A 23,170-nucleotide genomic window follows, 5' to 3' on the forward strand; every position below is an offset into this window, starting at 1 on the left:
GAACTCTATGCATAAGAATTCACAGCATGACGTTATGGGAAAACATAGATTTCTAAAAACTGGAAATTTAATTTTATTGGCCAAGTTTTACCAGAACTCACTTGGGACAGGCGACAAAGACCCCCACCCCCCACCCCTCCATTCATTACAAACGAAGTTTTAAACATCGCTACACAGCACACTGGAGCCTCTTTGTCAGCATTTGTGTGAGCTGAGCACATGGTCACCCCAGCTGGGCATGGATTCTGAGGAGGCTTAGGGTTTGGAACCTGTGTGGTGGCTCTGTACGGACTCCACACCATCATGACAGGCCAGCCATGTCCCACTGCTTTGTGTGCAAAAGAGCTGAGAAAATGGGCACTGCCTTGAAACCACGAGTTTCCTACCATTTCAATATTTCGCCTTATGACTGTTTTTGTGTAACATCAATGTTAGCTGTAGAGCCTCAGAAATACAGCCTCAGATCTGAATCACCACCTGCTGTGCGTTTTCTCATCAGCCTGAAATAGGCGTTTCTCATACCTTTATGGTTGGAAATACTGGATCGAAACAGGCCTGCAGATCTAAATGAGAGTGATGGATGTGCCTATTTCAGGAAAATGCAATCCATTATTTATGAAACATGGATACTAAAATTAGTGACAGGACAAGTAGGAAAACCAAGGATCTGCAGATGCGTACTATGATGACACCAGTTAGCACTGAACAGTGGGCGTGGGGACCATACCATTGGACCTGCACGGTTGTCAGGAGGAAAACAATTCAAGATTGTTTACAGCATTATTTATTATTTAACTGTGCCGTTATTTTAAACAAATTGTGTGTGGCTTTCAATAGCAGAGATGATAACACTGAGTTATGAATTATAGATGAGGTCTGTAGAAGACCAGGAACACTTATAAAAATTACAGAGGGGGAAGTAATGTAATTTAGTCATAAAATGGTGCTATAAAAAGCTTTCTTCCTGGTAGCTTAAAAGCACAGATCATCCCATTGTCCCAGTTCAGAGGTCTGCAAACTTTTTTTTTACCAGCCAACTACTGTCAAATGTATAGTAAATAATTTGGGCGTTGTCGGCGATATAATCTGTCACAACTTCTCAGTGCCGCTGTCCGACCTTGGAAATAGCCATAGACAGTATGTAAACGAATGGGCATGGCCATGTTCCAGTGACATTTTATTTACAGGAACGGTGGCCGCCAGATTTGACACAAGGGCTGTAATTGAATCCCTGCTCAGGACCAGCACCATCCAACAGCAATACAACATGAGCTGTGTATGTAAAAATTTCTAGTTGTGACATTAAAAAAAAAAAAAAAAAAAATGAAAACAAGTGAAATTACTCTTAATGATATATTTTATTTAACCCAAAATATCATTTCAACATGTAATCAATATAAAAACTATTGAGATACAGTACTTCACATTTTTTGTATTAACTCTTTGAAACTGTATGTACTGCACACTAGACCATAGCAGTCATGTTTCTGTGCTGTGGTGACCAGACAGCATACTGCGTTCTGGACCGCTCACGCTGGAGTTCTTCTACAGTGACTCTGGAGCTTAGTGCATAATGGTGGAGTCTGGTTCTTGAAAGACGGGGGACTTAACTGTTGCCCCTAGGGAGACGGGATGAGGAGCTGCAGCTATTGTGAGGGGACATTTGGCCTCGGACATGCTAAGATGAGGTGGCCCAGGATACTCAGGCACAAATGGACAGCCAGACCAATGATATGGTTGGAGGATGTTCACTTCACTTCCCAATGCAACAAAAATCTAATGTGAAAAAACATCGGATGCAGGCTACAAAATGACCAAGATGTGGGCACATATGCCACCTCTGGCCATCAATAAAGAACGCTAATTGTCACGAACAGAGCTAGTCTTGAGCACTTTGTACAAGAATTTAAAGCATATGAGGATGTGACCTGGAACACAGGTTGAAGAACGTGTCGCAAGAAAAAACTTTCAAAGTTAGACTGAATTTTTACAATGATTACAACAATCTAAATGTGTTGTCCAATACCTTTGCGTGATGCAGTATGCTAGTCAGTTTAATGAGTTCCCAGAGGGTGATCACAAGCCTTAGCTGAACCCTTGGGAAATTCATGATATAAACCTAACTTTCTAAGTGATTAAAACAATATTTCCAAGAGAAGCACGGGTATAACCTTTTGTTAATAAAAGTTTGAGGCAAGTATTTTTAACAAAAAAAAATTTATTACCAAAATACAATATTAAAGTCAATACATGACAAACTCCTATAAAGCAAAATAAATTATTTTAACATTGTACAGTATTTCCAAAGGTAGTCGGAGCACGGCAGACCTGGCTTCACTGTAAGCAGGTGAACCCTTCTGCCACGAACACAATCCTAGAGTTTTAGGCATTAAGGCATGCAGCTTGCTGTGCAGGGTAACTTTACAAAATGCAAATCATCCTATTTTTAATAGGATACAGTGTCAGAATTAACTGTAGTCTTTGCATGTCAGTGTTCCAGAAAATTTTAGACTTTGGCTATAGAAGCAATGCCATAGTGTTACACAATACTTATTTCTTAAAAAAATACATGTATGTATTCATGTCCATGAATAGCAAACTCAAGTTTCTATTAAATATATTTTATAGAATATTACTTAGAGCACCTTGCTGTACAATAAAAAAAGATTAAATAAGTGCCTATGAAAACTAAAAAATATACTAAGTCACAACAGGGAAGTCTGCTTGTCTTCACCAAGCCTCTTACATTGCAGGAGATATGATGTAAACGTGGGTGCCTGTCACCTGCTTCGTGAGGAGGGACAGAAAAGTAACCAGGCCACTGACAGCTACCTCCCACAGGATGAAAGACCTAGGACAGAGGCTTTGTAAGTGTCACCACCGTGCACTGCCTCCAGATCACCTGGAACATGGGTATGGCGCTGCAGAGCCCAGAACACTGGGACACCAGCCATGTTCTGGATTATTAGAGAAAGAAAAAAATGACGGAGCCTTGAAAAGTGTGACTTATAATCATGATCACAACACATTATCCTCCCCTCCCCACCTCTGCCTTATCCAGTAAGTTTATTTGAAAAACTCTTTTCACTATCAAGTCTTCTTAGACTTAAGTGTTCTGAATGAAAAACAAAATTCTATAGGCTTTATCTGGCAAAAGCTCCGTGTTGGTAAATAAAATGTTATTCCTAGGAAGGGAATTCCTGCTGATTATGTTAACACCCATCTCTTCTACAATTACCACTGCATATTTAGTCTGCATGATTACTTTTAGAAATAATTATTCTTGGTAGACACTTAAGGCTGGCCACAAACAGTGACAAGTAGGTACAGGACACCCTTGGCCTGTGGCTCCCCCTACAGGCAAGGAGAGGGCTTTTGAGGGTGTTCTAAGCCTGATGAACATTTAAAGAGGGAACTTCTGGGTTAGTTATTTCCCCATGAGCAAGCAAAAATTTAAATCCACGATTCCAAGTGGAAAAATTTAAGTAACAATCAATGGAAACCATTTTAAATAAATGAAGAAAGGTGATTTAAAAATTAACTTAGAATTTTTCGAATGTTTTTTGGTTATGAGTATTTTTCAAATGATCACATAAAATTAAAGCCGAGAAAAACTTGTAAAACAAAATTCTTTTGGGGTTGTTAATTTTCAGAATCACAGCTTTTTTAAAGAAACACAGAGTCCCAGCTCCCAGCAATAGAAGAGTGGACTGGGTGGTGGTGATTGAAGTGAAAACAGGCCACTTAAAATATTTTATTTGAATTTGAAATGAAATATAATTGTTTTGATTCTGAAAATAGGAGAAAATAAATACAAATCTACATGCAGTGGACTTGGGGGATTTAACTTACTATATATAAATTCATCTTTGTAAAAACCACAAACCAGAAATGGGACTGACCTTCATAGATAAGGTATAGCTTACCTAAATTATGAGCTGCAAAGTTACAATCAATTCTGTGCGTTTAAAAATCATCATGAGAATGAAATTAAAAAACAAATCAATGTTTCCAGATGCCTGGCCCCACTTAGACAGTTCCTAATGTCATCTTAAAAATGTTAATTCATTCAATTTACACCTGGACTTTGGGAAGAGAATTCTTTCCTAAAAGGTGTCTACAGAGGGTCACATTCAGAAACTGTCTTCCCCGTTCCTGGCACCACGGCTGGCGGGGAGCGATTCCGGAAGAGCACCACGAGGAGGCCAGCACGGCATGGCACTACCTCTGACTTGTGGGCACAATCTACTTTAATAAAACAAGGCATAAATAAATGACCAAACTACAAAAGCAAAAACAAACACCCTGTTCTCTTCACTCTTCAAATGAATTATAATACAAAGTGTGTAGAGAAGTCACAGCTATCTGATGGCGAGTTTACAGCAAAAGTGTGTTGTTTGGTTCCCCATGGGTCCTAGCGCACGTTGATAAAACGGAATTTCCTAGAGAGGAGGCTTCCATAGGCTTGCCAAATAGTTTGTTCACAAAAGTTTTACAAACACCCTGAATTGTCACCACATTTTTGCCACTTTTGGTTATGTCTCATACGCTAAATATAACTAAATAAACTTCAGGAAAGTAAAATCTCAAAGCAGCCCTCCTTTTAAGGGGGCTCTGGATCTCACCCTTCTTCCCCCAAATGCTTTTTATTTAAGAGTTCAAACTACTTCCAAGACCTGATGATCAAATGCAAATCTGCGTTCTTCGTTGCTTGAACAGACTCAGAGCAAGGCTCCTCTGGTTCAGAAGAGGGGGCGAGAAGCCCGCGTAGAGACCACGTGGAGACCCGTCAAACACGGAGCAGAACCACTGGGAAGTAACTGCTGGTGCTGGGACTCAGTTTTATGAACCTTGAGATTTGGCCAAGTCTGGTGGGTTCACTGATTTCTCCCTGTGCCCACAGGAAGTCCCCTGAAAATTTAAGCCAGTGATTTCCTCCTTAAACGCCTATTTACAATCTAGATTTGGATTTGGAGGTCTCTTTTCTTTCTTTCCTTCTTCTTAAAGGAGTAAAGCAATATACCTCAGGTTGAGTATCTGATTAATTCCTTTCCGTTTGGGGGCAGATGTAGGCAGAAGTGTCAAAGTCCTCCTGCAGAGAGCACCCCCCACTGCCCACAGGAAGCCCCTCAAACTGTGAAGGAAGAAAACCAAGCTCTGCTTGAGGCTGGGGCACTTTCATAACAACGAGTTTAGAACAGTTCCCAAAAACCCTTTCTTAACTCTTTTGCTTGCATCTGCACACTATAATAAGCTTTTGATAATAAATACGCTCAATGCTAATAAGAGGTAACAGAGGGTTCATACAAGATTACATCTTTGCTTCCTCCTCAATCCATTTCCCTCACTCAAAATATTTAAATATTATTACTGCTTATCCATTTGGAATTCCTTTTGTTACATTACACATTTGGTTCCAAAGTCACACCTGTCATCTCCTTCCACACCCGCTCGCCCGCCGGGTCTGGTGGGCAGCCTGGCGCCCGGGTGCGCTGTGGGGAGGGCGCCCTGCGTCTAGCTGGTGCTCAGAGCTGGGCTGTGCTCCCTGTTGAGGATGATGCTGACGATCTCTCCCTCGTGCTCCTTCATGTGCTCCAGCAGGTTCTCTTTGCTGGTGGATTCAAAACCACAGATACAGCAACAGAAGAGTAAGACGCAATACTCCATACCTGGAGGGGCCACGCTGGGGCTCTTTTCTAGACTACATGAGGTATGACTTGTCGGGCTCAGAGTCTCGTTCTCAGTGGGAGCCTGGGGAGCCAGCTCTGAGGGCGACACCAGGCTGTCTGCACTCCCTGTGAGAGGGTCAGCTCTTTCTTCAGTGCTGGCTAACACAGTCTTCCTGGGGGACTTCCCTGGGACCCTTAAGAGGCAAACAGAAGCACCAGATGTTGAGCGGGTGAGCACGCAGGACCTCGCCTGCAGGGGATGGGGTGGGGGGTGGGCTGGGTACCTGCCGCTCTGGGAGATGGCGTCGTTAATGGCCTTGTTCACTTGCTCGTAGTTGTAGTTCTGGTCGCTCGCGTGCTTCCACATGTGCGACTTGAGCGAGGGCGGGTGGCTGCACACGTACCCACACAGGGAGCACCTGCAGCGGGGGACGGACACCACGTGACCCTGACAGCACCCGTAAGAGCAAGGACATTGCAATAAGGGTCAATGCCCTGCATTTCACTGAGCTAAGAGACAGAATGACTTTACAAGCTAACATGTCCTGGAATGGATATCCTAGAAACAATGAAATAAAGTATTTTATTATGAAGAATTTATAAAAATCAGACAAATATCCCAGATTACGTTGGCTATTATAGTGTTTGGAAAGATTTATAATATAATAATCCACTAAATCTATGCTCTAATTTAACCACATGTATAAAAATATACAAAATCAATATTCTACACTACTCTATTTCTTAAGAAAGCAAAACATAATTAAACAACGTGCTTATTTATAGAGCCACAGAAAATGGAAGTAGTCCTGAAAAGCTTCAACACTTTATATTTCATAAATAAAAAAGATAAAAAGCTTCTATTGGAAATAAGAACTGTCTCATGTATTGGGCACACTTGGTAAAGTCTGAACTGTGTACTTGAGAAGAGAGTGAACACTTTTCAGGCACTTTAGGGTTACCCAGATCCCTCTCTAGTGACAGCACATTAGCGTGGAACACTGTCGCAATGATAAACCAATATCGATACGTCAGTAACTAAAGTCTACCAGCTGATTCTAGAAGAGGGGTGTGGGTGTGGGTGTGGGTGAGGGACGCAGACCCCAAACCACATTCACAGGGACACTTGCAGCTCAAACCCGCCTTGCTCAGGGTCAGCTACTCGCAGACCAAGCTGCTCTGTGACAGACGGACACACTGACTCCATGTAAACAAGCAGTTCATCCTCAAGAGACAACTTTAAGAATGATTTCTATTTATCAGCCTATCTCCATCAACCAAGAATGCCACTTTCTGAAAACATGTATTAGAATTGGCCTCTGAGAAATCAAGTAACAAAATAAAATTAAATGACCTTACTCTACACACAATAGATTAATTTCCAAAAACAGGATCTTTCACAGGAAATTTTATTGCTTTTAAGTGTTAAGAATCTTCTGCTGGAATACTTGAGTACTCAGTGCCTGAATTATTGAAAATTGTTACATAATTTTATGAAACTGAAATCACAAAACTTACAGACACAGGCATCTTCCTGTATTTCAACCAGAAGGAAATGTCTATTGTCCTAGGACTCATGCTTAAAATTCAGTCTTTAACAAACTAAATAAGGCTCATAAAACCAGTATATGAAAGTTTCTTAGCGCTTAACCCATGTTCAATCAAGTGTTTGAATTTTAATAACTTCTGCTTTTCCTTCATTATAAAGTATTTTAGCACAAGCATCAGAACACCAGGATCAGCACACTCACCTGTATGGCTTGTCAGAGTTATGGGTTCGTCTGTGATTTCTGACCCCGACGTATGTCGTACTTGTGTAATCACACACGTCACATCTGTACTGTTTTGGGACTGAAGTCTTGTTCTCTAGACAAGGCATTTTAGAGTTTTAGTGACACGCCTTAGTTAGGTTCAAACGGCAGCATTTACATCCCAGTGTAGATGAGTATTTACACCACACAGTATTAATACTCATCAAGGGTTTCTCACTGTTTGATAAGATAACAGTTTGAACATGGCTTTCCAGGTTCTCCCACACCTGAACTAGAAGCAGACGTAAACGGAACACCACCTGACCTATAGACATAAACACACTGCGCTGGTTTCTACATCACCTTGTGCAAACTTCTAACATAATGAACTTGATGCCAGCTGCCTTGCTGACTACACAGCAGCGGCGTAAACCAGAGATCCACTGTTCATGTGAAAGGTGTTAGTTTAATCAATATTGGGTACATTGTCTTAAGGAAAGTGATTTGCCAACAAGCTGTAATTTAATACCAGGATCTAATATTACAAAGTATGGGGCCCTGGCCGGTTGGCTCAGTGGTAGAGCATCGGCCTGGCGTGCGGAAGTCCCGGGTTCAATTCCCGGCCAGGGTACACAGGAGAAGCGCCCATCTGCTTCTCCACCCCTCCCCCTCTCCTTCCTCTCTGTCTCTCTCTTCCCCTTCCGCAGCCGAGGCTCCACTGGAGCAAAGATGGCCCGGGCGCTGGGGATGGCTCCTTGGCCTCTGCCCCAGGCGCTAGAGTGGCTCTGGTCGCAACAGAGCGATGCCCCGGAGGGGCAGAGCGTCGCCCCCTGGTGGGCATGCCAGGTGGATCCTAGTCGGGTGCATGCGGGAGTCTGTCTGACTGTCTCTCCCCGTTTCCAGCTTCAGAAAAATACAACCCCCCCCCAAAAAAAAACAAAATATGGCTACAAAGTATAGGTAACAAACTGAACACAAACGACCTAGTGCAGGGGTCCCCAAACTTTTTACACAGGGGGCCAGTTCACTGTCCCTCAGACCGTTGGAGGGCTGGACTATAAAAAAACTATGAACAAATCCCTATGCACACTGCACATATCTTATTTTAAAGTAAAAAAACAAAACAGGAACAAATACAATATTTAAAATAAAGAACAAGTAAATTTAAATCAACAAACTGACCAGTATTTCAATGGGAACTATGCTCCTCTCACTGACTACCAATGAAAGAGGTGCCTCTTCCGGAAGTGCGGCGGGCCGGATAAATGGCCTCAGGGGGCCGCATGCACCTAGTTTGGGGACCCTTGACCTTAGTGCTTTTCAGTCTGTTTGTAACTGTCAGCTGTCAATGCAACAAGGGAGGAAAGCACCCATCTGCTGTGACGTGTCATGCAATGCTGTGTCAGGACAACCAGCACTCTCACAGGTCATGAGGACAAAGGTTATAACCAGTGTGGACACGCAGCCCGCTGAATCCCCAGGTCACTCTGCGACAGAGCTGGGTGGCTGAGCCCCAGGGAGCCTGGGACTGCACAGCTCCATGCACCTGCACCTGACCCTGGGACTGCACAGCCCCATGCACCTGCACCTGACCCTGGGACTGCACAGCCCCATGCACCTGCACCTGACCCTGGGACTGCACAGCTCCATGCACCTGCACCTGACCCTGGGACTGCACAGCTCCATGCACCTGCACCTGACCCTGGGACTGCACAGCTCCATGCACCTGCACCTGACCCTGGGACTGCACAGCCCCATGCACCTGCACCTGACCCTGGGACTGCACAGCTCCATACACCTGCACCTGACCCTGGGACTGCACAGCTCCATGCACCTGCACCTGACCCTGGGACTGCACAGCTCCATGCACCTGCACCTGACCCTGGGACTGCACAGCTCCATGCACCTGCACCTGACCCTGGGACTGCACAGCTCCATGCACCTGCACCTGACCCTGGGACTGCACAGCTCCATGCACCTGCACCTGACCCTGGGACTGCACAGCTCCATGCACCTGCACCTGACCCTGGGACTGCATAGCTCCATGCACCTGCACCTGACCCTGGGACTGCACAGCTCCATACACCTGCACCTGACCCTGGGACTGCACAGCCCCATGCACCTGCACCTGACCCTGTTCCTGGAGGTACCCAGCCTCTGTCCACTCTGTGAGCACCAAGTCCATGGCCACCCACAGCCTGACCGCTGGACAGGGCAGAGCAGGAGGATGTGCAGGGACAGCACTGCTTGCGGCTCTGCTGGAGTCTCAGCACAAGAAGGTGAAGTGGAGGACAAAAGCCAACCTACACCGAAACTTAACGAAACAAAGACAACCCTTAAGTTAAATGCAAGCTTTCTAAAATGGACATTTTCTTTTGCTAGTAACTACTTTTGCCAGGCAGAACAAAATGACCTAGTTTCCACACACTGATCATGATTATAATCTAAGTATTACTCTTAATTGGTAGGTTAAAAACTTGGACTTGATTTTAAGTGGCACTATTCCAAATACAGTAAAAAACAATGTCCCTGAAACGTGAAGTGTGACGCGTCAGATGGTGGAACACGAGGATGCTGATCGACCCTGGAAAGAACGGCGGCCGAGGGCTGTGTGCACGCAGGAGGGGGCTGCACTCCGCAGGCAGCTGCTGCTGGTCCCCTGGCGGCCTCGGCCGTGCCCTCACTGTCCTCAGCACTGTGTGATCACGGCACGTCATTCCCCTGGGGGGGCCTGGTGTTCTCCTCCGCAAGAGGAGTGGCGGGCGGTCAGCACACCCAGGACACTGCGATCCTTCCCCACCGTGCCTGTGGCTTCCTCATTTCCGTGTGATGTCTGCCATATCAGTGGCTGTGGACTCCTTGTGGGCAGGGACTGCCTGCTGCTTACAGTGACCCCCAGGGCTGCAAACCTGCAGTTTGCCATTAGGAACAACCTACTTAAATCTCACAGGGAAATGCACACAGGTGGGAACGCACTGCCGGCGGCTCTGCTGGAGCCCGCCTGTCTCCTCAGCACCCAGCACCGGGTCCTGCAGCACTGCCTCTGGGTCCAGGACCCTGCACCCCTGAGCTGCAAACATGCCCTGAGGTATCTGTGTTGTCATAATGGGCAGAGACTGGGACTCAGGGCACGTCTCCCTACTTCTTTAATGAGATCATCAAAGTTAACAAGTGTCAGTAAACGCAAGTAATTTTTCCCTCCTTTGTGGGCTAAAAACATGTCCTTTGGCCCGACAACCAGATTTTGGAAGCTGTCACCCTGAGTGAATATGGCCCCATGAGAGTAAGAACACAGGAGGCTGTCTGTCATCTGAGTTGTCACACACACTACAATGACAGAGGTGAGCGAGCAGAGCCGGTGGGGGCAGCACGGCTGCCATGCGAACCCTTCCCTCCACCCTGGGAGCCTGCAGAACAGAGTACGGGGAGCTCATCGTAAAATAATGAACTGGTTACTTTAATTTTGAGCTCACATGTTAATCTTTTTATTAAATTGTGAGTTTTAATTTGTTTACAACCATTATTGCTTCTGAAGGTGTTCCAGCTGTGTCACCACAGGTGGCGCTGCTGAGTGGGACTGACTCCGCCCTGCCCCGGGGGAGTCACGGCCCAAAGCCAGGGGCTGTGAGGTGCCTCCTGCGCAGGGACAGGGGCGCAGGCCCAGGCTCTGCGCAGGGAGACTCGCTGCTCTAGCGGAGCCCTCGCTCGCAGATGCTCCGTCATCAACTCCTCTGTCTGGGAGACGTCTGCAGGGGTGACAGTTGCTTGACAAGGGATGCTGGTGTCACATCAGTCCTTTTAGGAACACTCTAGAGTCGCTTATGCTTTCTGGGGTGTAATTTTTTTTTTTTTGTATTTTTCTGAAGCTGGAAACAGGGAGAGACAGTCAAACAGACTCCCGCATGCGCCCGACCAGAATCCACCCGGCACGCCAGGGCGACGCTCTGCCCACCAGGGGGCGATGCTCTGCCCCTCCAGGGCGTCACTCTTTTGCGACCAGAGCCACTCCAGCGCCTGGGGCAGAGGCCAAGGAGCCATCCCCAGCGCCCGGGCCATCTTTGCTCCAGTGGAGCCTCGGCTGCGGGAGGGGAAGAGAGAGACAGAGAGGAAGGAGAGGGGGAGGGGTGGAGAAGCAGATGGGCGCTTCTCCTGTGTGCCCTGGCCGGGAATCGAACCCGGGACTTCTGCACGCCAGGCTGACGCTCTACCGCTGAGCCAACCGGCCAGGGCCCTCTGGGGTGTAATTAATGAACAATACAGTCAAATGTTTTACTCTGCAGCTGTTTCTGACTCTGAGTCTCAGGAAATCTACAAAGGGAAGTCACCCGAATGTGTTTATTTCCCGTGAACTCTGCAGCACACGGAGCATCTCAGTCCAAGGGAGCTGGTGCGAGGCAGCACGCTCAGCAGCACGCTCAGCAGCACGACTCAGCAGCACGACTCAGCAGCTTTATCCCTCATTCTCGGGACGCGGTGCCCGCCTTCTCATGGGACTCTAATTAAATCTTTTGATTCTAATATTCTTGTTAGCAGGAACTTGGCCGACTGGTACCTAACCTGTACATAAAAGAATCTGGTGCCTTTTTTTTAAAGAGTGCCAATTCTTGGTTAAGGTAAGACCACAGCAGGGCCTCAGTTAGAGTCTGAGGTGGGGCTGCCATCTGTGAGCTGTGCTCAGCAGGTCAGCTGCTCCTGGGGGGGGGGCTGTTTCCACACCGTGGCTTCTCTGGCTTGCTAGCGTGTGCCCCAAGGTTTATGTTGCTCTGGGCTCTCGTAGGACAGCAGGAATGTCCACGCCATCTCCAACGACAGGGTGGAGCCACGCATGTCCTAACAGACTGCCTCGTTCAGCATCCGAGCTTCCCGGGCACAGAGACCACAGCACCAGACGGGGGAGGGCAGGTGCAGCCCCAGTCCTGAGCGCGACCCCCACTGCTGGGCGCGCCAGTGCAGCCTGGGCACGCAATGCACACGTACCTTCCGGGGCACACTTCGCCTCAGCTGTGTCCCTGCAGACCCTTGCGACCCCCACTGCTGGGTGCGCCAGTGCAGCCTGGGCACGCAATGCACACGTACCTTCCGGGGCACACTTCGCCTCAGCTGTGTCCCTGCAGACCCTTGCGACCCCCACTGCTGGGTGCGCCAGTGCAGCCTGGGCACGCAATGCACACGTACCTTCCGGGGCACACTTCGCCTCAGCTGTGTCCCTGGGGACCCTTGTGACCCCCACTGCTGGGTGTGCCAGTGCAGCCTGGGCACGCAATGCACACGTACCTTCCGGGGCACACTTCGCCTCAGCTGTGTCCCTGGGGACCCTTGCGACCCCCACTGCTGGGTGTGCCAGTGCAGCCTGGGCACACAACGCACACGTACCTTCCGGGGCACACTTTGCCTCAGCTGTGTCCCTGGGGACCCTTGGCTCCACAGGAGCTGCTGCAGACAAGGGGTCTGGAAGACTGTGCTGCTCTCTCTCATGGTTCCTCAGCTGACTCTACAAACAAAGAGAAATTAACAGGCAATTTCCAGTGAATACACTGCAGTCACAGGAGGCTGTGGAAGGAGCAACTGCTGTCACGGCCTGGAATCTACAACACATCGCCCAGATTTCAAATGCAAAGGTGCTCAGAGGTTATCGGACACACCGGACAGCTTAGGGAAAGAAACACGCCAGGAGAATCATCAGAAAGGCAGTGCTTTCCACGTCCTCGAGAGCATGGTGCCACCATCTGGGCCTGCCCCCATCTGAACGCCTCCGTGTCCAGTGGCCTGAGGCCACCCCACACTTTAGGAGGGAATCTGAGTGGACTGGAATCTCACTCAAAGGCCTTTATTCCTTGATTGCTGTTTGACTACCAGCTGGACCCCAATCCTGGGGATCCGAGAGAAAAAGTCCACATCCCCGTTTATTGGTGAGCCCTTTAGGATACCAAAAATATATATGCATACTTTTCAAATAGTCAATATTACACTGAAGAAAAGTTCTAAATCAACGATCCAATGAATGGAAGTGTCCTTTACAAAACACAGCATTCCATGCTGGTTGTTGGTTTCAAGTCACATAGGCAAAGTGACCCTTGGAAGCCCCTCACTCTGCCCATAGAGCTGAGTGACCACACGGCTCTGCTGCCACTGCTCAGTGTCTCCCAGAGCGCCTCAGGCCGCCTTCCCTTCTGCGTGAGAGGAGCTCTGTGGTCAGCTGAGCATAGCTGAAGTGAACGGCTTGCATTTTGGGGCCACGGATGGTGAAACACGGGTACTTCTTGTGTTGCTGACGTGGGGTTAAGTCTGCAATCGTGTGTGAGTGTGACGTCCTGCACTGCACATTCCCGTGCTTTAAAACCCACACATGTTGTAAAGACCCACTGAGACCCTACAGCCAGGAACAGAGGCTGGTGTGGGGAGCAGGCAGGGGGTCCCGATGACCCAGCTCTCAGCCCCAGTGTTGACGCTGACTCGCTGCGACCCCCCTGGCCAACGACCAGACCTTTCTGGGCCTGTTTCTTGATCTACCAAGTGCGGGTGGACTGCAGCTCCCAGGCCCACCCCCGCCGTGAGGCTCTGAGGTCCTGGGGAGCGGAGCCCGCCTACCTTGTAGTGGAAACCCTCCGCGCAGCGCTTGCACTGGTAGAGCCGCGCCTTGCAGTGGTGGATCATGTGGCTCTCCAGCTCCTTGCTGCTGTCGGCCACGTGCTCGCAGATGGGACACTGGTAGGGCTGCCTCTGCCGATGGACGCGCAGGTGCTGCTTGATGTAGCCCTTGTTCCCGCTGGAGTAGTGGCAGAGGCGGCAGCGGTAGGGCCGCTCTGCGTGCGGGACGTACTCCACCATGCCGCCGGCCAGGCCGGCCTCGCCGCTGGGCTGGCACTGCGCGTTGTCCTGCAGCTCCCTCAGGATGTCCTCGTCCGAGGCGTTCTGGTCCGTCCTTTCCCTCAGCTTCTCAATGACGGTGAGCAGGGACACGCTGATGCCTGTCTTCACCTGCCCATCGGACAGTTCCTGCCTGCCCTCCGGGAGGGCCACCAAGGGGCAGCTGCTTTGGTTAAAGCCAGTTAATCCATTCGAAGCGTGTTTAAGTGGTGACATTATTTTAGAATATGCTGCCAATGTGCCGTCTACCTGCCTCTGGCCAGTATCCGGGTCTAAGAGGTTCACACTTCCATAGTGTCCGAGGTTGGCTCTGGTTAGCTCGGCAGCTCTGATCGGCATAGTGACCAGGGCTTCAGCCGCTAGAGAGTGCAGTCTAAGGGACTCAGAGTTTGTTCTCCTGCGGCCTGGGGGGGCGTTCTCGTCAGGGGCCAGTCCCTGGTGGATGAACTCGCTCTCCTTCTTCTCCGTGCTGCTCCAGCCTATGACCAGCCCCCCGATATCGACAGCACACTGCTCTGCACGGTAAACTTCACCCCGTCCTTCGCACCCCGCCTGGGCTCCCGTGGGGGCCAGGCCGCTCCGCTCTTCCACGCCAGCGCTCACGAGGAAAGGCTTCTGCGACCCGGTCTCCTCAGCGCTGGGCAAGCGCTCCACTATCACGTTGACATGGCCTTTTTTATTGGGGCTGCTGCTGATGATCTTCTGCGCCGAGGAAAGGAGGCTGTCGGCCACCAGACTCTCCTCGGCGTCAGAAATCACCTCGAGCACGTCCTCCTCGTTAGGGTCGAGGGTCACCGGCTGGCTGAGGCCAGCGCCCCTCTCTGCTCCCTGCTCTACAGCAGACGCAGAGGACAGTGGCTCTGAGCTGCAGATCTGCACCTGCACGGACGGCCCGTTGTGGATACTCAGCTCGTTCTCTCCGATGGCGATGACCACGGCATCGACCCTGCCAGGAGCCGCAGCCACGGAAGAGTCCAGCAAGCCCAGGGGCTCGTTCTCGTTCTCAAATATCGGGTAGGAGCAGTCAACCTCCCCGGCGTGCTTCCAGGCGTGCGTTTTCAGCATCCTCTGCTGTCCGCAGGTGTAGCTGCAGAACAGGCACCGATACATGCCGTACTGCTCGTAGGCGTACCACTTCCTCCTCCCCACGTCCGCCTCGGCTGCGGCCGGGGCCGCATGCGGCTGTGGACTGCTCACACTAACGGGGAGGTCAGGAGTGGCCTCATTCTTCCTCTCAGCGGGTCTCGGGCACACGGAGTTGGAGGGGCTCATGCACAGTTGGGATTTGGGCTGACCGTGACTGTTGGCATCGTTTTCATGGTCATTTACTACGTGAGCTTCAAGTTCCTCTTGGCTTTTAGATGTAATATGGCACTCTGAGCACATCAGGATGACTTCATTCTGTTGACCATGCTGCTTGATATGGTCTTTTAACACAGGAAAGGACGAGGACAGAAACTTGCAAAGGCTACACTGGTAAGACATAGCCTTCCCGTCATTCTGGGCAAGGTCTGGGCTAAAAGCTATTTGTGACAGCCCAGCCGTTCTAATGTCAGCAGCAGGCGGCTGGGCGACTTTAGCTGGAATCTCACCGAGTTCTGGGGTGTCAGGAGAGCGTGTCCCAGCACTTGAACGTGAGCGCTTCTTTCCAATTAAAAGACATTTTTGTGACTTTTCATGTTCCACAATCTTGCTTAACCTCTGGATAACATGGATTAATGGGTCTGTTTTGACTGTACTTTGTTCATCAATTTCCAGGGAAGAACTGATGACAGTTTCAGCCGTCAATATAGCTTCCTGCTCCCCAATATCTGGCACCAGCATGGTGACACTGCTGCCCTCTTCCATATCTAGAAAGAGTAACAAACAACAGAGAGATGCCAGGTCACAGGACAGTCACAAGTGTGCAGCTCAGGAGACCTGATGAGTCTCAGAGCACAAGCTGACCTACTATCTTCCACTAGGAGCCATGTGTGGATGTATCGCTATCCCCACAGAGACCCGAATGGTTCAGAATTTCTCTTTGGAACGCTAGCTCCCATCAGGACTGAGGATGGAGAGCTCTGCCTTCTTCATGTCTTTCTCTGGAAAAGACTTCACCACTCTGCACCTCCTTTTATCTTCACTTCCTTTCCCTCCCACATCTAGCCGGACCCAATCAGTGCCGGCCCAATCAGTGCCTGACCCAATCAGTGCCGGCCCAATCAGCTGTGCCTGCACAACTGGTGAAGGAACACAGCCATTCCCGGGGCTCACAGAACCACCTTCAGTGACTATGAAACACCACCCCTAGGGCCAATACATGACTGATACAGACAGCTTCTCACACAAAATATAATTGTAGCGTTTTACTAAAATCATAAGTTTGTTTTTCTTCCCTGCAAATTTTGGAATTGTGAACATATAACAATTAACTTCCTGGAAAGGGCACAGTGAACCTTGAGAAGTGCTATGCAAACGAAATGAAAGAAAAGCAATGATCCAGTTCCTTCTTTTACTTCCTTTATCTCCCTGAAGATGAACCACAAACTATGCTGTGGCTTTTCCAGAGGTCGCATTAGTGGTCAACTATCACTCATATATTTGTTTTTTCCCCTGAAAGGGAAAGAGGCATCAGAGATGGAAACTACTGACACCCTCGCTGTGCTCAGGTCCACATATGCACGCAATCCTTAGAAAGTGTTACCTGCAGGTTCTCGTGATGCGTCGTGGCCAAGGAAGTCTCCACAGAAAATACAATCTTCTAACCTGAATCTGAAACACTCTATTTCCTGACTACTTTCATTTCAAGAACTCCCTTTGGCTTAAAGTGAGATTAATTTGTTGACTTGGAGCACATTTTTCAGATTAGGCTTTTACCCCCAGCAACAATTTTTTTTGTTTTTAATCATAGGTGCATTTTGGAATCTTACAACATTCAATAAATGCCAGCAAAATTTTTAGTAGCACTAGCTGTAGCCCGAAGACCAGCCACAGGCTCTGAATCCTTACGTCAGGTGAACACGGCCCATGCTAGGATTCTACTGGACCCCGCGCTCGACGGCCTCAGCTCGCTCTCCCACCCCCCTCGCAGCAGCCCCGCCTTCCCGTGTCCTGTTCTCAGTACCCTCACTTTCGTGTCTAAGTCCACTCCAGCGGAGGTGCGAACATGCTGCTCTCGGCTTCTCGGGTGTCCCCTCTTCCCCTGTGTCCTGTTCTCAGTACCCTCACTTTCGTGTCTAAGTCCACTCCAGCGGAGGTGCGAACATGCTGCTCTCGGCTTCTCGGGTGTCCCCTCTTCCCCTGTGTCCTGTTCTCAGTACCCTCACTTTCGTGTCTAAGTCCACTCCAGCGGAGGTGCGAACATGCTGCTCTCGGCTTCTCCGTGCCCCCTCTTCCCCTGTGTCCTGCTCTCAGTACCCTCACTTTCCCGTCTAAGTCCACTCCAGCGGAGGTGCGAACATGCTGCTCTCGGCTTCTCGGGTGCCCCGCCTTCCCCCTCCTCCTCCCCCCCCTCTGCACTCATGGCGGGGTGCACTCCAGCCTTGACAACGAGGACAACTGGCCCAGTGACCCTGTATCCCCTCTCCCCCCTCTCAAAGATGTAGATGCTCCTTGACTTACAAGTCGAAAAATTACTCAATACTACACTGTAGTCTGGGCTGTTTACCTTTGTGATCAAGGGGTGACCTGGAGCGGCTGCTGTCCAGAATCACAGGGAGTATCTATTATATGCACATTACCAGCCCAGGAAAAGGTCAAAACACAAAGTACGGAGCATACTGGATGTCTTGCTTCTGCACATCTTCCTCATGCAGGGAGAACAGGGTTTTAAATCTGTTCTCAACCACAGTCACTAAAGAAGCACCAGTGTGGGAACAATTAGTTTCTTTAGAAAAATACTTTGTGACTTTCTAAGTCACTTTACTGCCTATGAATTTCACATTTTTGGGTCAAGGAGAGCTGTGAGTCTTTGTGTGACTAGCAATTTCCCTTCAGGGCCTTCATTCAAGGCTCTATTTCTCTAGCTCAGTTGTCAACTACAAGTCAGTGAAGTAATAGTTAACAACAGTATCCTGGAACTCAATCTCTTGTGCAAGACTTGGTGCGTTACTGCAGATCTAAGGCCTCTTTCCTAGGAAATGAGACCTCCAGGGGTTGACTGATAACTGGAGTTTAACTGTGCTCACCCACAGGCTACACAGGTGACTCACGCTTCCCTCTTCAGAGCAGGAGGGAGGCAGAGTGTGCCCACCGCTCCTGTGGTTAGTTCAGCGTGCACCTTCAGAAGTGAACTGAAGAGGAGGCGTTATCTCATCTCAAGAAAAACACGTAACAAAACAGCCTGACAAGACGCTCACATGCTGAAAGCCGTGTGTGCTCAGGAACATCTCCCATGCAGCAGATGCCCTGCTTCCAGGGCACTGACGTGCCTCCCTGTGGAGCTGCACACACATGGGAGATACAGAAACTGCAGCTCTAACACAGAGAGGAGGACATGAAATACACCAGGTGACACTTGAAAAACCAGTTTGGGCATGCGCGAAAAAATCAACAGAGGAGTTAAGTCTCATTGAAACAAAGTCTCTGTTAAACAGGTTAGATAAACAGCTTGTAATAAAGTTTACAGAGAGGGAGTTTACTTGACCTTAAGGCTAATTCTTTAAATTTTCACAAAAAAGCTCACTCAGGCCATCAATGCACATAAATATATAAGACTGCATGTCAAGTGAAGTAAAATTTACTTGAGTAACAGGAGATGAAAATAAGGACCACAATCCCAGTGGCTTGATGATAATGGCAACACGGATTACGATAATCTGCATACTATGCATGGTCTCCAAGATCAACGTGAGAGCAACTGTAAAACTCTTACTATGGTGGGAGGCTGGTGGAGCGGGTGCGAATAAAAGAAGATTGACAGGTTGTGTAATGGGGCGATGAGCACCTATCAGTTCATTATACTATTCTACTTGTACAAATGGTTACATGTTTTACATAAAAAGTTACTGGAAAAAAATTTTAATGAGCAAGGCACCAAGTAAAGTGCCAGGAAGTATGGAAAAAATTTAAATTTACAGTTCTCATAGTTTAAAACATTTGGAAGTTTAAACAATCAACGGCTTTTAAACAATGCAATAGTACACAAAGTAGAAACATCAGAAGGCGACAAACAGTGATGACCAAATCCTAGCAGAGACTGAAGACAACTTTTATGGTCTAGAAAGCTAAGCAAGGCTTCCTGAAGAGGTAAGGTAGGTATACACTGAATTCCAGATGACACCCTCCACTGGCCCCTCTAGGCTCTGTCCCAGAGGGAGAACATCTCTGGAAACCCTGCGCTCTGGTTTCTGGGGCAGTTATGTCAACAGGGAGCCATGACAGAAGACCAGCAGCAGAGTGACATCAAGATACTCATTTCCCCGGCCTCTTCCTCCCAGGTCACCTTGAACTGGCCGTGTCCCTTCAGGCAGGCAGAGTGCTCTCTCTACCAGATGCTCCTGGTCCTGAGCCCTCTCCCTCCTCCTGAGCTGCTCCAGGTAACTCTGTGGTCCCACTGGTTTGTCTGCCCATGTCCTACACACTGACCATGAGCATCTTTGTCAACACATCCTCCTTGAATTATGCAACTTTGAGGGTGCAATTCGCTTTCTTGAAATTCTGTTGAAACAAGGATGTGACTGACAGGAGAGTAGCCACAACGTCATGTTTTCAAAAGTGAGAACGAGCGTGCTACTGAGGGGCTGTGAAATGACCAGCATGACTGAGTCTGGAGACTTACTGGGAGCAGGAAAGACTAGATAGAGGCATCAGCTAACAGTGGTTTCTTGTTTGCAGTCTTCCCCATAACATCAAGAGACCAAGAGTATCAAATTGTTACAAATAAATAAAGTTGTATCTCACACCAGAAAAGTTCTACTACCTTTTCCCACTGAATCTCAAATCTTTTTCCAGATAATAGTATTCCATAGGCAAAAGCTTATAACTGACATCTTTTGAGCTAAATTAGCTCAGTTGTCCTTAATCCTAGGGATTTTCTATTTGGTTTATTTGTATATCTAATTAGTTCCTTTCAGGAATAGCAGCCATCAGTATGGTAATCAAAGTAAAATCAAGCTGAACGATTCATGCGGCCTGATGGGACTGGAGGAAGGCTGTAACTTTTCTGTGTATGTACAAAGACAGTTAGTTCAATATGTTATAAAGAACCTTTACTTTCAAAGTAAGAATTTGCTCTTTTCCACCTAGAAAAAATACTGTGCTCTAAGAAATGACCAATTCCCCATTCTTCTAGATTACTGTACTTCTAAAATTCAAAACATTAACTTTGTTCCAGCCAAAAGGAAGGCAGGGGGACATACACTCATGGGTTTCTATCCTAGAGGAACATCAGTTAGCCGTGTGACCTCAGGTGAGTCCGTTTCTGTGGGCTTTACAGCAGTACACACAAAAGCAGAGTGGGATGAACTTGTGTCCCTGAGTTATAAACCACCTGCAAAAAATTACCCCGAAACTGCTTATGCATTATAGATTTATCTTAGTGTCAGCTTTAATTTATTTGAATTAAAATCTCCTCAGCTTAATGTGATTATTAATTGCCACCAAGAAAAAAAAACCCCAGCATAAATTTCACAGCATAAAATTTCTTAGCTGGCATTAGCCTGAGGATTACCTAGTTTGGCAGCTGCAGTGAAGACATACGGTCTAGCCAGTGTTAACTGATATTCACACTGAACATGTATTGAGCACCTGTAGTGTGTCACATAAGGTGCTGGAGATATGAAGATGGACAAGGGGCCCTTTGCCCCTGTCAGTACCTGTGCAGATTCTGGGCATTCCACATTAATTCCTGGTAATATTAACCCTTTTTTGCAGATGAGGGATCTGAGGCTCACAGATACAAAGTAATAAATGGTTAAGAATTGGAACCCACGTGCTTATGCTTCTAAATCTACCCTTTCTCACTACCCCAATTTCCTCTTATTTCCCAGTGAGAACAAAAGTGTATGAAGTAGGCGACACTTGAAAGAGTCAGCCCGGCACAGCGACCTTGTGTCCAGCACGTGTGTTTGATCTTCCGGAAGGGCCAGGTGGTGTTACATAATTTCACAAATAAGGAAACACTCAGGTGTGTTTTAAGTGGCTTACTCAAAGTTACATGGTGGCTAAGTGGCAGAGCCAGTGCCTTTCAAATCAGTTCCTGATACGAAGAGACCCCCTGGGTCAATCTGCACAACCCAGCTGTGGCGGCCAAGCAGGGAAGTGTGTATGTGTAGCAGCCTGGTGAGTCAAAGTAACGGGTTTGGGGGCAGCGAAACGTTTCTCCGTCCTCTGGGTCGGAAGGAACCCAGCTCCGCGGTGCGCACTCACGTGCCCGGCGGACCAGGCGGACTTGAGGATTCCGTACAAGTGACAAGGGACGCGGCTGTGGGACCCTCTCCGAGAACCTGCGTGTCGGGCTTCCGCTCGGGCTTGGCCTAACGGACCCGAGCGGCCGTGGCTCCAGGCCCGCCGCCGCGTGCGCAGCGAGGCCCCCGGGGCTGCTCCGGACGGGGCTCCGCGGACTCGCCCGGCCCCGGGCTGCCCACGCGGCCCCGCGCGCCCCCCGGGGGACCGGGGCGATCGGGGGGCGCCCCCCAAGCCAGAGCCCCCCGAGTCCGCGCACGGGCGCGCCCCCGAAGGGGGCCCCGCAGGCCGGCACCGAGGTCCCCGCGGGCCCGTCACCGAGGTCCCTGCGGGCCCGTCACCGAGGTCCCCGCGGGCCGTCACCGAGGTCCCCGCGGGCGGACGGCCGGGCGGCGGGACCGGGGCGCGGGGGCCGCGGGCGCGCGGGGGTCCGGGGTAGCGGCGCGGGGCGGCCCCCAGGGCGCGGTACCTGCGATCGGGCGGCGGCTGCTGCTCCGCGGGCCTCGTGGGGCCGGCCGGGCGCCCCCGCGCCCTCGCCCTCGTCTCCTCCCGCCGCGATCGCCGCTCGGCGCCGTCTTTCCCCCGCTTTTCAGCTCCCCGCTGGAGCTCCAAGATGGCGGCGCAGGACGGGTCACGTGATCCGGGGCGATCAGGTGACCGGGAGGGGCGGGGCCCACGCAGGCCACGCCCACGGGTCCTGGGGGGCGGGGCGAGTGGGCGGTGGGTTGTCCCGGACGCAGCGCTGCCTTCGGGGTCGCGGGGCGGAGTCGGCGTGTGTCACCTGCGTCTGTCCACGTCGCTGGGGTGTTGCGCCAGCGCTGTCGCTGCGTCACCCCCGTGGGGCTCCGCGTCCTCCGCAGCCTCAGCATTCGGTGTAGCTTTTGGTTGGGCTGGACCCTTTAGTGGCTGAAATGCAGAGAGAGGTCCAGCTCGGTCCCCGGCTCACAGTCACGGGGGCCCGGAGAGGGCAGGGCTGGCGGGGGGATGTCTCTTTGAGGCCTGGAGGATTTTCAGCTGCGGGCCACACCTGGCAGCTTCGCCCGGGAACGCGGCCTCCGTCTGCGGAGGGCCCCGGGTGGCTGTCACTGGGGTCTGTCTGGTTCATGACAAACACACCAGGGTCATGAGCGGCGCTGTCAACAGGGTCACGCAGGAAGTGAGGAAAGCATTGCTCTCAGCTTCAGCCAGGATGTTGGACGCGGTGGTGCATTCAGAAGGACGCCGCTGGGCACTCGGGTCTGGACTCAGCAGGTGGACCACCACCAGTGGGGAGACAGGAAGACTGAGGAGTTGGTCACAGTGATGGACTGAGACACCTCTGGGACCTTGAAGGTGCACTGGAGTCTCTGGAGCAGGTTGGGCTCCCGTCAGATGGAAGGAAGGGCGCACAGAACTCAGAGTCACTGTGCAGACAGGTCAGTAGTTCCTCAGGCATGTGACTGTCCCTCTCTCTACGCAGTCGCCTGAACTTGGTGGTTGGGAAGCACCAGTTAGCAT

The 23,170-nt window shown here is 49.8% G+C and overlaps 1 protein-coding gene across 2 annotated transcripts; it reads right to left on the bottom strand.

The window, feature by feature from the left end:
• Positions 1–1,369: 1,369 nt before the first annotated feature.
• ZNF507 (zinc finger protein 507) lies at positions 1,370–22,276 on the bottom strand. 2 transcript variants are annotated; one of them, XM_066348195.1, is made up of 6 exons: positions 22,143–22,276; positions 14,009–16,137; positions 12,794–12,911; positions 7,421–7,535; positions 5,954–6,088; positions 1,370–5,863 (listed from the first exon to the last, which is right to left on the bottom strand). In XM_066348195.1, exons 2-6 carry the CDS (start codon positions 16,133–16,135, stop codon positions 5,515–5,517), a joined length of 2,844 nt encoding a protein of 947 aa, XP_066204292.1. In that variant the 5' UTR covers positions 16,136–16,137; positions 22,143–22,276; the 3' UTR covers positions 1,370–5,514. The 2 variants fall into 2 exon arrangements, with proteins under 2 accessions (XP_066204292.1, XP_066204293.1); XM_066348196.1 differs by lacking the exons at positions 1,370–5,863; positions 5,954–6,088 and adding an exon at positions 6,101–6,228.
• Between the last annotated feature and the right edge of the window lie 894 nt (positions 22,277–23,170).

This window comes from Saccopteryx leptura, chromosome 9, assembly GCF_036850995.1.
Source record: "Saccopteryx leptura isolate mSacLep1 chromosome 9, mSacLep1_pri_phased_curated, whole genome shotgun sequence".
NCBI lineage: Eukaryota > Metazoa > Chordata > Mammalia > Chiroptera > Emballonuridae > Saccopteryx > Saccopteryx leptura.

Excerpts from the sequence above, each read along its gene's own strand:
- ZNF507 (XM_066348195.1), bottom strand. The coding sequence starts at position 16,135 with ATGGAAGAGGGCAGCAGTGTCACCATGCTGGTGCCAGATATTGGGGAG. Across the intron at positions 7,536-12,793 it reads GGCAAAGTGTGCCCCGGAAG|AGAACAAGACTTCAGTCCCA; the intron begins GTACGTGTGCGT and ends TGCCTTGTCTAG. Across the intron at positions 6,089-7,420 it reads AACTCTGACAAGCCATACAG|GTGCTCCCTGTGTGGGTACG; the intron begins GTGAGTGTGCTG and ends CCCCCGCTGCAG.